Source organism: Mirounga leonina, unplaced genomic scaffold (genome assembly GCF_011800145.1).
Source record: "Mirounga leonina isolate KUSES-001 unplaced genomic scaffold, KU_Mleo_1.0 Mir_93, whole genome shotgun sequence".
Classification (NCBI taxonomy): Eukaryota; Metazoa; Chordata; class Mammalia; order Carnivora; family Phocidae; genus Mirounga; species Mirounga leonina.
Window position 1 is genome coordinate 23,231,200 of NW_023270854.1, and position 16,994 is coordinate 23,248,193.

Here is a 16,994-nt window from a genome sequence, read left to right on the forward strand (position 1 = left end):
ATGTCCTTTTTCCCCTACAGAATATCACATCTAACATATCAAGGACTGTGGAGAGAAATACCAAATAATGTGCACCCTTACATGTAGCTATGAATAACTTTTTGTAGTTAATCTTCTAGAATAAGCACTTAAAATAAGTTTTTGTTCCTTCAAAGCAATTCTGTTAGGCACATATCAAGTAATACTACTAACTTTCCAAATACTTTTGGGTTTTCCTTTAGAACTCTCCGATACGTAAGTCATAAGAAAACTGGTCTCGGGGCGCCTGGGTGGCTCGGATGGTTGGGCGTCTGCCTTCGGCTTGGGTCATGATCTCGGGGTCCTGAGATCGAGCCCCATATCAGGTTCCTGACTCAGCGGGGAGCCTGCTTCTCCCTCTCCCTCTGCCTCTCCCCCTGGTTCATGCTCTCTGTGTCTCAAATGAATAAAATCTTAAAAAAAAAAAGAAAACTGGTCTCACTGGCCAATTGTTACCCATTTTACTGGGATTAAAAATGGCATTTCCTGTTCTGCACACCTACCTTATTCATCCCCACTTAGCTCTAAATGAAATTTGGTGGTTTCAGAAAATTAAATTCATCTTCAGTGGAAAGAGTTGTCACTAATGGTATTCAAAGGAATGTATCATAAAGACATTCCAAAATTATCCAAATAATAAAGAGCACCACTATTGGAATAGGGGGGATAGCCTCTCTAGTTAAATATGCTTCATTCAGATGTGAAACAGGACTAATTTGTTAAAAGTCACATGATGTCAGTTATAATTTATATATTATATCCCCTCCTTTGAATCATCTAGAAATAAATAAAATGAAAATAGGTGTTTTTCATAATAAGCAAATCTAAATTTCTAGTTGGACAATAAACTCGCATTAATTGAAGCAATTAAATTTAAGATATTACCTTTATTAAATAAAAAAGTTACACTAGGATTTTTATACACTGTTGAAAACAATGACTATTTTGTTTATTTCTCTAAAGACAGCAGTACTTCCCATTTCTCTCTCATGATATTATAGTTAAGCCTCAATTTAGGTCCAGAAAATAAATAACAGGGTAGATTTTTCGCATTTCTCTATATTTATCAACTGGAAAGGAATTTCAGAGCATGAAGATAAAATGAGGCTGAAATAAAAGAACTTTTAGATACTGACAGTTTGTCCTTATAATCTGGTTAAATTTGGCTTCTTAAAATTCTATACTCATATCCACAGAAGTAAATTTCTATTTTAGTAGCCCTAAAAGAGCTGGGGAGAGAAGATTATTACTGTAGTAGTAAATAGCAAATACTTTGGCAAGCATGAACAATAGCACAAGTAAAGACATTTACAAATACATCTGTAACATCTCTTTGATGTGGTATGAGCTACAAATCAGAAGAAAAGCATTATGGTTATTTGATTGCGGGGTACTGGTGGGCATTCACAATGTAGCCAACACATTGATCCTCTATGGAAGTACAGATTCATGAAAAAAAAAAAAAGTCAAGCAAAGCAGTGGGGGAGAATAAAACACAGGAAAATACCACAAATTTGAGAACATTATCTCTTTTTTCTGAAAAAAAAAAAAAAAAAAAAAAAGAAAGAAAAGAAAAAAGGAGGGGGTTCCCTGAAGCATGGAAAGTATTTTTCAGTGGGTGTGCCTCTATTCCGTTATCAGGGGAGGGCTTAATGCAGATTCTGGCCAGTCATACACATCTGGCAGCAGGGAATCATATTCACTTCGCCATATTCTTTCTCTAATGTATTTGGCCTTGTCCTCAGGTTCTGGGTATCGGAAAGCCATTTTGTTAGCATACAGGTATTCTGTAACCTGAAAAATAAATAAGATGACTGCATAGGCTCTGAGTATTAACCTGAGAGAAAAAGTACTATTAAAACCCAGAGACGTGAATTTAGAAGAATGACATTTTTCTTTTTTCAAGTTAAAAAAAAAAATAACATTACTTTGACTCATTTCAAAACATTTGGAAACTATTAAAACTTGAAAGATGAAATAAAAATAATCTGCAATTTCACCATAAATTTGATGTGTTTTAAAGTCCCTCCCCCCCATTATTGGCATTTCCTTAATACTTCAAACTAACAAACAATTTTAAGCTCTACTTTGTGTCAGTCAAATAGCCCTACTTGGGCGACCTGCCTAGCCCATGTCCTTCCCCCACTTTCAAGTAGCATGTAGGAGAGTTTATTTCCTACCCACAGATGACTGGACTGGGGTGAAAACCTAACCTAATGTGAGCCAGGTGTTTTTGCTCTAGAATTTGGATTAAGAGACACAGAAATTATTATAAATCAGGTGTTGGACACCAGAACTACAAGGTCCAGTAAAGTTGGGGCTGGGACCTACACACGGAAACTCCCCACCACCATCATGGAGTGCCAGGCATGTTCCATGTGTTTTACATGTACAGCTCATTTAATCCTCGCACGAATCCTACGAGGTAAGTACTGGTAGTATTATCCTCAGTTTACATATGAGGACACCAAAGTATGAGGAGTTTAGGTAAGTAACTTGCCCAAGATAGTTGAATGAGAGCTGTGTCTCAAACCCAAAGCATTCAGATTATAGATCCCAGGCCCGAAACAGTTAAGCCAGATTACTTCCCACCTCATTTGGCTTGAGTGGCTTTCCGATATTTGTAAGCAAGCCACACAAAGCATGACTGGTGATGAGGATAAACCCTCTCTGAGCCTCAGTTTTGATGTAAAATGAGGTAGTACAGAAAGCTTCCTCACAGGATAGCACAGTGCCTATTATATAGTAAATTCTCAAGTTATGGTTTCATTTTAACTTAAAAAAAATACTGTAACGCATGATTAAAAAAAAATTCAAACAATTAATACCTTTCTCTTCCTACTCCAATTCCCATTTTTTTTTTAAAGATTTTATTTATTTTTCATTTGAGAGAGCGAGAATGAGAGAGAGAGAGAGAGCACATGAGGGGGGGAGGGTCAGAGGGAGAAGCAGACTCCCCGCCGAGCAGGGAGCCCGATGCGGGACTCGATCCCAGGACTCCAGGATCATGACCTGAGCCGAAGGCAGTCGCCTAACCGACTGAGCCACCCAGACGCCCCTCCAATTCCCATTCCAACTGGTGACCACTATGAAAGTTTATTTCAGCTTTCTAAGAAAAAAATTTAACCAAAAAATGAAGGTTATTAAAAATAAGCTTTCACTCCAGGGACTCAACCTTACTGTATTTTGTGATGAAAATGTGTTTCAATTATTTTCTAGCCTATTACAAGAAACATATTTGTACACACAGAAAAGGCTGGGGCAAAGCATGAGATCAGAGATGCTGACTGGCTGTGGGATGGGGTGAGGGATAGAAACAAAGCACTGCCTAGTCTCCTGATCCCTTGCTCCTAAAAAGGAAAACCTTAAGCCAATGAAGAAGGAGCAAATTCTCTACCCTGGGGAAGGGAGAAGAGGCATGATCCTGCAGCTACACTCTGTACCAACCCCTAAGCACAGGTATCTTCTTCTATTTCATATGACCTTTCATCTGGACACACCGGTAACCTCCCAAATGACTGATATGTTCCAAAATCTGTCCCAAATGTAGTATGAGTCTATCTAAGACTGAGCTCTTTTCATCCTAGTTCTGGGCTCTAAAATCCTCAGTTGTTTTGCAACAGTAAGGTATTTAGACTCCTTAGCCTGGCATTTGTGTGTCTGTACAAGCTGGCCTGAAGGTAACTTGCAAATCCTGTCTTATGCCATTTTCCTACCTATACTTTAGATTCCAGCTCAACTGGATTGGCTGTTTTTTATTTTTTAAGATGTTATTTTAGGGGCGCCTGGGTGGCTCAGTTGGTTAAGCGACTGCCTTCGGCTCAGGTCATGATCCTGGAGTCTCGGGATCGAGTCCCGCATCGGGCTCCCTGCTCGGCAGGGAGTCTGCTTCTCCCTCTGACCCTCACCCCTCTCATGTGCTCTCTCTCTCTCATTCTCTCTGTCTCAAATAAATAAATAAAATCTTTAAAAAAAAAAAAAAGATTATTATTTTATTTTAAAGTAATCTCTACACTCATCAGGGGGCTCAAACTCATAACTCCAAGATGAAGAGTCACATGCTCCATTGATTGAGCCAGTCAGGTGCCCCTGGATGGGCTGTTCTTTCTTTTTTTTTTTTTTTAAAGATTATTTGAGTGAGAGAGAAAGCACGCAAGAGTGTGTGTGAGTGGCGGGAGGGGCAGAAGGAGAGGGAGAGAATCTCAAGCAGACTCCCCACCAAGTGTGGAGCCTGATATGGGGCTTGATCTCATGACCCTGAGATCATGACCTGAGCCAAAATTAAGAGTCGGATGCTCAACCAAACTGACTGAGCCACATAGGCGCCCCTGGCTATTACTTCTTAAATATATCATCCTCTAATTCCCAATCTTTATTTAGTTTATGAGTGTTAAAATAATGCAACAATATTTATAGTCAAAGGGGTAAAAATTTTATGATCATCAGCATACAGTCGAAAATGTGGTTGATAAATTCTACATCTAATCCTGATGTTTAAGAAAATTTTAGTAAACTAGGGATGAAGATTACTTCTTTAAAAAGATAAAAAAATATTTATTTCAACCAAAAGCCAGTATCACATTTAGTATTAAAATACAAGGATGCCCTTATCAACTAAGTTGCTTAAAACTCCTCTTAAAGGGGAAAAAAAGAGCAATACATAAAAAATGAAGAAAAAAATTACTTGCAAATGATTCAAAACTCAAAATTCCAAAAGAGTTAATTAAAAGAGTTAAGATTGCTCAACAAACTAGTTATCAAGTAAATTCATAAAAATTAATACCTCCCCTATATGCCAGAAACGATAAGTGAGGAAACAGATATGGAAAGAAAAATCTTCATTTATTATAAAGAACAAAAAAATTTTAGAAAACAATGAATCATGGAACACTACATCAAAAACTAATGATGTACTGTATGGTGACTAATACAACATAATAAAGTTAAATTAAATTTTAAAAAAAAGAACAAAAAAATTTTAAATATCTAGGAAAATAAGTATTAAGCAACATACGACATTTAGAGAAGAAAACAACAAAATTATTTTGACTTACAAAAAGAAACAGACTGCGCTGAGTGGGAAGAGGTACTGGTGGGGAGGGAAGAGCCAGTCCCCAAGACTCAATTTCATTAATTTATAAGTCTGATAGTTTCATACATAGATGCAGGGTTTTCTTTGAATTTAAAAAATTGATAGAAAAATTCATCCTAAAGAATGCACAATTTAAACAGATATGAAAATACTGAAAAACCATAATAATGGGAAACATATAGTTTCAAATAATACACATTATACATACCACAATAATTATTATTTAAGATTTTATTTTTGAGTAATCTTTACATCAACTTACAACTCCTAGATCAAGTTGCACTCTCTACTGATTGAACCAGCCAGGCACCCACATACCACAATAATTTTAAGGGTGCGTGGGTGCCCCCCAGGGGCACCTGGGTGGCTCAGTCGGTTAAGTGTCTGTCTTTGGCTCAGGTCATGATCTTGGGGTCCTGGGATCAAGCCCCGCATTGGGCTCCCTGCTCAGCGGGGAGTCTGCCTGAGATTCTCTCCCTCCCCCTCTGCCCCTCCCCCTGCTATCTTTCTCTCTCTCAAATAAATAAATAAATCTTAAAAGAAAATATTGTGGGTTATATTTTGGTAGTAAGAAAATGGGTGATCTAAAATTTCTTTGCACCTTTGAAATATTTCAAACTTCTCTCTAATAAACTTGTGTTACTTGAGGAAACATCATTAAAACTTATGTGAAGAGGTATAAATTAATACTTACTTTAATAGCAATGTTAATAGAAACTTCCTGAATATCAGCAAGTGGTGGGTAAAGTCTCCCTTGAGCTAGCTCTTTATCTGTCAATTGATTTGCCAGAGCCTGAAGGGAAAAACAGCATTTTATTTTATTTTTAAAATTTTTTATTGTTATGTTAATCCCCATACATTACATCGTTAGTTTTAGATGTAGTGTTCCATGATTCATTGTTTGTGCATAACACCCAGTGCTCCATGCAGAACGGGCCCTCTTTAATACCCATCACCAGGCTAACCCATCCTCCCACCCCCCTCCCCTCTAGAACCCTCAGTTTGTTTTTCAGAGTCCATCATCTCTCATGGTTCGTCTACCCCTCCGATATCCCCCACTTCATTCTTCCCCTCCTGCTATCTTCTTCTTTTTTTTTTCTTAACATATATTGCATTAGCTGTTTCAGAGGTACAGATCTGAGATTCAACAGCCTTGCACAACTCACAGCACTTACCAGAGCACATACCCTCCCCATTTTATTTTTGATTGTTTAAATAACACAGAATAAGGACCTAATAAAATGGAAAAGGGGTTTGGGGAGGAGAAAATACAGGTAACATAATTCTTATTTTTAGCAGGAATATGCTTGAAGCACTGCAGAGATTAAAACTGTTCACCACTAAACAAGAAATAACCAGACTGAAAGGTTTATTGACATATTCTACTTAATACCTACAAAGTTTGGCATAATTACATCAGTTACTATGAAAATAAACATTAAAGATGCCTTGTTTTAACATAAAAAAAAAAGAAAAAAAAAAGAAAATAAACATTAAAATCTGTATTAATGTGAGTTCTTCAAAACTCATATTACAGTCTGGCGCTCAGACCAGCCCACTCCAAATAAACCAGTATTTGTCCACTAAAAAAATGAAGGTGTTACATTTTTTTTTTTTTAAAGATTTTATTTATTTATTTGACAGAGAGAGACACAGCGAGAGAGGGGACACAAGCAGGGGGAGTGGGAGAGGGAGAAGCAGGCTTCCCGCGGAGCAGGGAGCCCGATGTGGGGCTCGATCCCAGGACCCTGGGATCATGACCTGAGCCGAAGGCAGACGCTTAACGACTGAGCCACCCAGGCGCCCGAAGGTGTTACATTTTATCTATGCTGTCATAATATATTACCTTCAGATATATATATACACAACAGGTACAGTATGTGTTATATATATGAGAGGATTCATAGCTTAACATTCAAACATTTGAAAAATCATGATAAAAAATTAGTTTTATGTAAAAGTAGATAGCCAAATCAAAAAAGCAACAGATGAGTAACTTCCTTTCCATTCATAAGGCAGATTTAACCCCTTTTCTCTCTCTGCTTTTAATTAAAATCCACTCATCTTTATAATTCATCCTGATAAAAGAGCCAAACAATATTTAAAACATTTACCTTTGCAGCTTCTAGGAAAACATGGTCACTAATATGCCGGGTGTTACAGAGAATAACAGCTAAAGCCACACCTACGAAACATTTTAAATAGTTTATTTAGTAAGGTCACTTTTCAAATTATGAAAGGAACCAAATAAATTCCTAGACTTAAAGCAAGTTAATGGTAACACTACCCCCCAGACAGCCACCCCCCTCAAACAAAGCAGCCAAGAGAAAACAGAAATCTGAGAGTGAAAATCAAATGATCTTAGTTAACTGTTACAATTCTTACCTCCTAGAATAACTTTAGAAATATGAAATGTTTTTCTCAATTTAGTTTTTACAATTAGCAAAATTGCAATGCATACAATTCATCAACACTTGTTAAAAGAAACATCAATTCCCAGCCCACCTTTAACCCTTCCACTTCTTGCTCTGTAGAAGCAGCTACTTTCAATTCTTTTAGCTGATTATTTTTATATTTCTCTCTAACAGCTTGCTTGTATGTCTCCTGATTGACGTCCTGTAGGAAATAAGTACTTGGCTTTCTTTCACATTTCCAGCCTCGTCCCTTCTTCCAGTATGGTTAGAGCACCATTTTGGCTGAATCAATCAGTAGTCAACGTTTATATTATTATGGCTTCATGAGTGTTACTCACAGCAGAGCCATTATTATTTTTTTTTTTAAAGATTTTATTTATTTATTTGAGACAGAGAGAATGAGAGACAGAGAGCATGAGCGGGAGGAGGGTCAGAGGGAGAAGCAGGCTCCCCGCCGAGCAGGGAGCCCGACGCGGGACTCGATCCCGGGACTCCAGGATCATGACCTGAGCCGAAGGCAGTCGCTTAACCAACTGAGCCACCCAGGCGCCCCACAGCAGAGCCATTATTAACACCGTGTCATGACTAGTTCTCCCCTTCTGCATAACTTTTGGTTTTCCCTGAAGTTACTCTCCTGTTCTCCTTGTTTAAATTATTTCACACTGAAACACTCATTCGATTGCCTGAATCATCCGGTATCTCAGTCACCTCACGTACTCTCTTCCTTCGTCCTCTAGAAGAAACTGCCACCGCTACCATCTGGTGCAGCTACTCTCCATCCCAGATCTGGATCAGTCATCCTGGAAAATCCCTCATGTTCATGGGGATTCCCTTGGTTTCTTTCTGAGTTCACTTCCTAAATCCCACCTCTTCCTAGCTTTTTGTTACTCTCTTTTTCTGGTAGGACACGATTTCCTGTAGTGCCCCCCTTTCAGTTCCTTTTCTGAAGATGCTCCCCTTTACCACCACCCCCCCCCTTTTTTTTTTTTTTACTACTTTCCACTTATTTGATAGTTTGGGTTTAGAATTCTAGTTTGGAAATAATTTCCCTTCAGAATTGTGAGGCATTATTTCAATATCTTCTAGCTGCCAGCATTGTTGGTGAGAAATCAGTGCCAATTTGATTCCAGATCCTTTTCGGTGATTATCTTTTCACTGCATCTCTGGAAGTATTAGGATCCTTTTTCGTACCGAATATTCTGCAGTTTCCCAGTGATGTGCCTTGAGGTGCATGACTTTCACATACCACATCTGGCACTCAGTGGGAGGCCCTTCCTATCTAGAAACTTGGGTCTTTCAGTTTGGGGAAATGTTCATGAAGTCTTTGACAGTTTTCTTCCTTCCACTTACCTGTTCTCTCCCTCTACAATTGTTTTCTGATATTGTACTTTCTGGACTAGTCCTCTAATGTTCTTCTTTTGTTTTCCATCCCTTGTTCTCTGCTTGTTTTTTAGGTGATTTCCCCAGCTTTTTTTTTTTTTAAATAATCCTTCTGCTATCAAACTTTTCATTTTCAAGAGCTCATTTTTGTTTTCTTTTTTTTTTTTTTTTTAATTTTTTTATTCTTATGTTAATCCCCTTACATTACAACATTAGTTTTAGATGAAGTGTTCCATGATTCATTGTTTGTGCACAACACCCAGTGCTCCATGCAGAATGTGCCCTCCTAAATACCCACCACCAGGCTAACCCATCCTCCCACCCCCCTCCCCTCTAGAACCCTGTCTGTTTTTCAGAGTCCATCGTCTCTCATGGTTCGTCATTTTTGTTTTCTAATTAAAAAAAATTCTGTCTTGTTTCTGGAACATAATATTTTTGTCTCCATGAGGATATTGATAATTTTTAAACTTTCCTTCTCCCCACCTAACCCCTGCTTCTTCCTAAACGGCTTTTTAACTTGTTTATTTTAGTCTCTTTTATGAGATAAATTGTTCATATAAGAGACTTACCTTAGCTGACCAGTAATCTTTGAGTGTTTTTCATATGTAGGGGTTAGGAACTAAAAGAATGACTGGTAGCCATGAGCATGAGGAGGGGGCTTGCCCACTCTGAGCATCACTGTGGTGACTTGGCTTTCAATCAGCCTACTTTTTGGCACCTCCTTCCTCAACTTTGTCTGGTGTCTTCCAGTCTAGAAAGTCTCAGTTTTACAGCATTCAAAGAGTATCCCAACAGTCTTTGGCCAGAGTGGGGCAATACAGTTATCCACTTAATCAAGGATGAGAAGGAAATCAGGTGGTTAATAGATTCCTTATTTTAATCCAGCCTCTAGATAATATATATATTTCAGAAAGTAGAGCATTTGTTCCATCTACAGTTAATATAGTTGCTTAAATGTTTGGGGCAAAATCTATTGTCCTCTTATATTTGTCTTGTCTATTTCATGTTCCTTCCTTTCCTCTTCACTCTTGACTGTTGGAATTTTTTTTTTAATCATTTCATTTCCTCCCCCAACATTCTCTCACCATAGTTGGTAAGTTTTTCTAGTCTTCTAGTGGTTATCCTAAAATTTGTAACATGCACCCTTATGAAAACTCCATGGCAATCTCTAATTTACCCTCCCACAAAATCTTTTCGCTCTGGCTGCATTCATAGTCTTCTCTTTGTTGTTTTTTGCTGAAGCCTCACAACGATGTTCCTAGATGTGGCCTTCCTTTTATTTATCCCACATGGGTTTCACGTCAATATTGTGTATTGACGTCATTGATCAGGTTCTAAGAAATTCTCAGCCACGAAGCCTACAATATTGCCTCTGCTTCATTCTCATGCTCATCTTCTGGGACTATACAATAAAGTATATCAATTAAAGGTATATATCTGTTTTTCTATATTTTTCTTTTTGGTCTCTGGCTAATTTTCTCTGACCTTACAGTTTAATTCTCTTTAGTCTAATCTGCTATAAGCCTCATTCACTGAGTTCTTAAATTTATTTTATTTTTCAATTCTACAATTTAGCGTTCCTTGGCTGAATCTTTCAAGCTTGGCTTTTATTTCCATAAACACAATAGCATATTTGTTTCATAGCATCTGTTTGATATCTAGAAATCCAGAGTTTTCTTGTTGTTTCTGATACTTTTGGCTTCTGCTGTCTTGTCTCTGTATGTGTGTCTTTATTTTTTATTTTTCAACTGGGGGTGTATTTCAAAATTTGTGAAAGTAATTTGAAGAAAAGGATAGTGTTATCTTGTTCCACAAAAGATTTCTGTTCGCTTCTGCAAGTCACTTGTGGATGCTAGTAAGCCAGAACAAAGGCTTGAGGTCTTCTAGATCATCCGCGTGACAGTGCAAACTATACCCATATTCCAAGCTACAGCCTTTAGGGTTTCAGCCCACTAGTGGTTCACGTAGAACTCCATTCTTGGCAGATGCCAGACTCTAATGCTTGCCCTCCTTCCAGGAAAAGCATGGTTTTACTGCTCAGCCACTTCTTGCTGAGAATACTTGCAGTGCAAAAGTCCTTCACATGCTGGTTTTCTGAGCTCTAGTCCTCTCCCTACTCTTGATCCAGAATTCCTGAGGATTTTGTTAGTCAGTATCTTATTAGCCTTTGGACCCTTTTAAGGCTTTATTTTTGTTGTTACTTCACCCAGTTATAATTGCTGGACCAGGTAATTCAAACATTATCAGAGCCTTACATTTTTTTTTAATCAACAGACTTTTGGCCTCCTGCTTTAAAGTCCATTTTTACCTCTACTACCAAGTCATTTTTACATCTATATGTATAGTGCTGGTAATGGTTAATAATAAAGTTACAGGACTTTGTAGTGTTGTATAAAAACAATCAATTGCCAAGTTCCTTATTCGTCAAATAAGATACAGAAAATGACTTTGTTAAAATCAGCAGAAAAGTATTCTTTTCCATGCTGTTATGCCTTTATGCCACAGAAATATTGTTGGAAAGAATAGATTGATTTTGAACATTATCAAGTTCTAGAAAGAGATCACTGGTGATGGGAGAGTTCCTATTACAGACACTAGGTCTCAAGAGCGAAGCACTTCTAGACATGAAACGGCTACATGGGAGGAAAAAGGAGGAAAATTCATACACAAAAGCACTGGGATATTCACAGGCTAAAAGTCTTCTTTACTTTGACAACAGTTATAACGTGCTAGCTTGATCCTAGCCTATGTACACTAAAAATCTACCTGTCATGAAATCTGAGTTAGAGCCTACCGTCAGCTCTTCAGGGAGAGGCCCACAAGAAGACAAAGGAAGTTCAGGCCAAATCCAACAGTCTTTCATTAAAATGAATGGACAATTAAGGATCACCAGAAATTTACAGAAAATGAACAGCACAAAGGAAGAAATATTTAAAAGAATCTTAGCTCTCAGAAGAAACTCAAAAGGATCCTGCAACCTTTAAAAAAAAAATAAAAGTGGCTATGAAAAATGTGTGGCTTTAAGATAAGATAAAGGTATTGGGAATAAAAAAAATAGTATTTGAGCCTACTGAACTGATGATATGTGATATTAAGCAAATGTTAATTTCATGTGGTATGATATGAGTATTATGGTTATGTTTAATTTAAAAAATTACTTTTTTAGAGATACATACTGAAGTAGTTATAAATGAAATTATATGATGTCTCTGATTTGCTTTAAAATAACCCAGTGAGGAAGGAATGGGTAGGAAAATATGGTTACATGTTAGTAACAGCTGAAATGTGGGAGACTGGAACATGGGACTTCATTCTTCTCTCTGCTTTTGTGTATGTTTGAAAATTTTTATAATTAAGAAAAAGACTTTCTTGTTGTTTCTAGTTTTTACTTTAAGTAGGCTTCACGCCCACATATGGGGCTTGAATTCACAGCCCTGAGATCAAGAGTCGCATATTCTATGCACTGAGCCAGCCAGGCACCACATAAAAAAAGACTTCTGAAAAGTACACTGAAAGTGCTAAAAAACAGATGAATGAATGAATGCCACAGAACTCCCCCACATTACAGAATAAAAAAAGGCAGAGTTGAAAATGTGAAATATAATTTACAAGTCAAGGACAACAGAGGTATTTGACCATGGTCTAACATAAGTTCTGTAAGAGAAAAACAGAAATAATGGAAGGAAAGAAATGAGAAAAAAAAAGTTATAAAAATCCTTTGGAAAAGAAGATACAGTGACCTGGCCCCCCCACAGATATGCATAGTAAATGGAAATAAGCCCAAACCTGGATGCATCCTAGTAACCTTTTGGAAATCTAAAGATAAAGAGAAAAATTTAAGTATTTTTAGGGAGAAAAAGCTAGCATGGATAAGGAAATGAGAATCTCAATGACATCAGATTTCTCACAGCAACACTAAAAGTGGAGAAATATTTTCAAAGATCTGCGGGAATGGGTGTTCAATCTACAAATCTCTACCAAACCAAACTATCAAGTGAGAAGACAAAATAAAGACGTTTTTAAGATATGTGAAAACTCAGGAAGTTTTCATCCATGCTTAATAAAAACACTTTTTCAAAAGATGTGCTCCAGAAAAATGAGACCAAGATAGAGAGGAATAGCACCAAGACAGAAATGGCACATATGCATGAGAGAGAACAACATGGGTCACAAGAAGTAGTCTGCTGTGCGGGGCGGCTGGGTGGTTCAGTCAGTTAAGCATGTGACTCTTGGTTTCAGCTCAGGTCATGATCTCGGAGTTATGAGACTGAGCACCGCATCAGGCTCCCTGCTCAGCAGAGAGTCTGCTTGGGATTCTCTCCCTCTGCTCCTCCCCTGATATGCACTCATGCTCTCTCTCCTTCAAATAAATAAATAAATAAATCTTAAAAAAAGAAAAAGTAGTCTGCTGTGGAGCAGGATCCAGAAGAAATGAAGAAATTAAAGAAAGATTCACTATACTTGATACTTGAAAGACTTTTACTTTGAGTTTTATAAAAATTTTGTAATATAGAATTACATATTCTACATTTATCAAATCATACTCCTGTTTAGATATAAATAATATATAATCATGTAATTTCGGAATCAATCCATAGACAAAGCACAGAAAATAATAGAGCACAACGTACATGTCCAAAAACCCTCTCTACAATGTAGAAATATTGACTAACCAAAATTGAGAGATGGAATAAGAACAAATAAAGCTAAATACCAGATTTTTCAACAGTGGCAAGCTAATAAAAACTGTCATAAGTTGCTATCAACAGTTTAGATATGTTATATAAAAAATAAAGGTACCTACTAGGAAAACTAAAAATAGTAACACAAATTGAAAGGTAGAGAAGCAAGGTATTAGGAGGTACATGTACACTATTATATTGAATAGTGGGAAGTTCGTACATGTAGTCTACAGCCAGAATCAAGATAAGGGAAGATAAGTATATCAGTCATGATGGTAAACCATCAGAAAAACTCAAAGCAAACCACTGACAGTGGTTATAGCTGAGAAGTATAGTAAGGAGGTACCAAGTGGGACACTGGGCTATTTCCATAGTTTGGCTATTGTAGATAATGCTGCTATAAACATCAGGGTGCATGTATCCCTTTGAATTAGTATTTTTGTATTCTTTGGGTAAATACCTAGTAGTGCAATTGCTAAATCATAGGGTAGTTCTATTTTTAACCTTTTGAGGAACCTCCATACTGTTCTCCAGAGTGGCTGCACCAGTTAGTATTCCCACCAGCAGTGCAAGAGGGTTCCCCTTTCTCCACATCCTCACCAACACCTACTGTTTCTTGTGTTACTGATTTTAGCCATTCTGATGGGTGTGAGGTAACAGTATCTCATTATGGTTTTGACTTTATTTCCCTGATGATCAGTGATGATGACCATCTTTTCATGTACCCATTGGCCATCTGTATGTCTTCTTTGGAAAAATGTCTGATTTATGTCTTTTGCCGATATTTTAATTGGATTATTTGGGTTTGGGGTGTTGAGTTTTATAAGTTCTTTATATATTTTGGATACTAATGCTTTATCAGATAGGTAATTTGCAAATATCTTCTCCCATTCTGTAGGTTGCCTATCGACTGATAAATGGATAAAGATGTGCTATAGGGCACCTGGGTGGCTCAGTCATTAAGCGTCTGCCTTCGGCTCAGGTCATGATCCCAGCATTTTGGATTCTAGCCCCACATCAGGCTCCCTGCTCAGTGGGGAGCCTCCTTCTCCCTCTCCCACTCCCCTTGCTTGTGTTCCCTTTCTTGCTATCTTTCTCTGTCAAACAAATAAATAAAATCTTAAAAAAAAAAGAAGATGTGGTGTATATATATATATATATATATATACACACACACACACACAATGTAATATTACTCGGCCGTGAAAAAAAAAAATGAAATCTTGCCATTTGGGACAACATGGATGGAGCTAGAGAGTATTATCCTCAGCGAAATAAGTCAGTCAGAGAAAGACAAATACCCTATGATTTCACTCATATGTGGAATTTAAGAAATAAACAAGCAAAGGGAAAAGAGAGGGGCAAACCAAGAAACAGACTCTTAACTATAGAGAACAAACTGATGGTTCCCAGAGGAGGGGTGGGTGGTGGGGATTAAGGTGGGCACTTGTCCTGATGAGCACTGGGTGCTGTATGGAAGTGTTGAATCACTATATTGTGCACCTGAAACTAATACTACACTGTATGTTAACTAACTGGAATTTATTTATTTATTTAAAGATTTTTAAAATTTTATTTATTTGACAGAGAGAGAGAGACAGCTAGAGAGGGAACACAAATGGGGGACTGGGAGAGGGAGAAGCAGGCTCCTGACTGAGCAGGGAGCCCAATGTGGGGCTTGATCCCATCATGACCTGAGCTGAAGGCAGACGCTTAATGACTGAGCCACCCAGGCGCCCCACTAACTGGAATTTAAATAAAAACTTTTAAAAAAGGAGGTACTGAAGACAGAGATAAAGAGGATTAAATAATTTTATAACATTCTGTTCTTTTTACACTTTTATATACCATATACTACATTATTTCTATAATAAAAACAAGTTTAATGAAAAAGATGAATAAAAACATTTATAGGGAAAATAAAGCAAGTTGGATTTGCTGAATTCCTTGAGTTTCCCTAGACATACATACCAAAATTCTATAAATACTATTGTTCATTTTAACCTTAAATTCTACGTAATTTCATTAAGTAGTTTAACGTAATTAACAAATACTCTTTAACATAAATAATGGTGGCACTTACCTGGAAAAATATACACATTGTTTCCTTGGCCTGGTGTAAAGAGTTGCCCGTCACTGAGTTTCACTGGCTCAAATGGACTGCCACTGGCAAACAAACACCTTCCCTGTTAAGAAATGAAATAACCTCAATTTGTAACTTAATGTGGACTAACACTGAGGTGAATCAAAACAAAATTAAATCCTGTACTAAAAAAGACCAATATATTACTTGCGAGCAAGCATAATTTACTATATAACATAATCCTTTCATTAAAATTCTTATCAGAATGAGTTTTTATGCATAGCACACATTCAAATAAAATTGAAAACTGTCCATTAATAAACTAAAAAACCTCATGCTTCTCATTCCTTTAAAAAGTTTAAAATGTAGATGGGCCAACAAAAGCATCCCGAATAATAAAGATTGCTATAAACATCTGTGAATGAAGGGGAACACATCAAAAATTAAACTGTGATCACTGACTATACATCTACTATTTCTGGCTCTGTACCAGGTGCTTGGTATGTGTTAACTCAGTTTAGCCTGCACAAAAAGTCTTATGAGATTATCATCATCTCCATCTCACTGATATAAAAAAAAAAGAATCTCAGAAAACTACAGCTTAGATTTCCAGGTACTCTGTAAAAAGTCACACAATTGTAGAGGTTAAACTTGAATCCAGATTTTTTTTTTTATAACTCCAAAGTCCATGGTCTTTGTATTACGCTCATAATGCCCCCCGTCGGGCAGTTTACACAACAGATGTATGGTATAACCCCACTATTACCCCAGAAAAATACAGCATGTTGCCTTGTTGAAGAAAAGTAAGTCTCCAAATTTGTTGTATCAATTTTAGTACTGTGCTCAACAATGGCATATAATGTTACTAGCATATTCGATATATTTTTTAAAAAGATTTTATTTATTTGAGAGAGAGAAAACAAGCGAGCGCACAACAGCGGGGGAGGATCAGGGGAAGAAGCAGACTCCCTGCTGAAAAGGGAGCCCCATGCAGGGCTTGATCCCAAGACCTTGAGATCATGACCTGAGCCAAAGGCAGACGCTTAAGCAACTAAGTCACCCAGGCGCCCCCATATTCAATATTTCTAAGAGAATTAGATACTTGTGAAATTGAAGAGGACCTGAAAGTAAATTTATAAATCCTTTATTTTTAAAAAAAATATTTTATTTATTTGAGAGAGAGTGAGCAAGAGAGTACATAAGCCGGGGGAGCAGCAGAGGGAGAGGGAGAAGCAGGCTCACCGCTGAGCAGGGACCTAGGGCTCAATCCCAGGACCCCGGGATCATGACCTGAGCCGAAGGCAGATGCTTAACCAACTGAGCCA

At 37.4% G+C, this 16,994-nt stretch overlaps 1 protein-coding gene across 1 annotated transcript in view; it reads right to left on the reverse strand.

Moving 5' to 3' along the window:
* Positions 1-885: 885 nt before the first annotated feature.
* The window catches only part of ME2 (malic enzyme 2), a 57,164-nt gene continuing 41,055 nt past the window's right edge, over positions 886-16,994 (reverse strand). Inside the window, exons 13-16 of the mRNA XM_034996211.1 lie at positions 15,670-15,772; positions 7,225-7,295; positions 5,805-5,903; positions 886-1,812 (exon numbers count right to left, since the gene is read on the reverse strand). Coding sequence (XP_034852102.1) covers positions 1,645-1,812; positions 5,805-5,903; positions 7,225-7,295; positions 15,670-15,772 — 441 coding nt within the window. The 3' untranslated portion in view covers positions 886-1,644. The remainder of the gene's footprint in view (positions 1,813-5,804; positions 5,904-7,224; positions 7,296-15,669; positions 15,773-16,994) is intronic.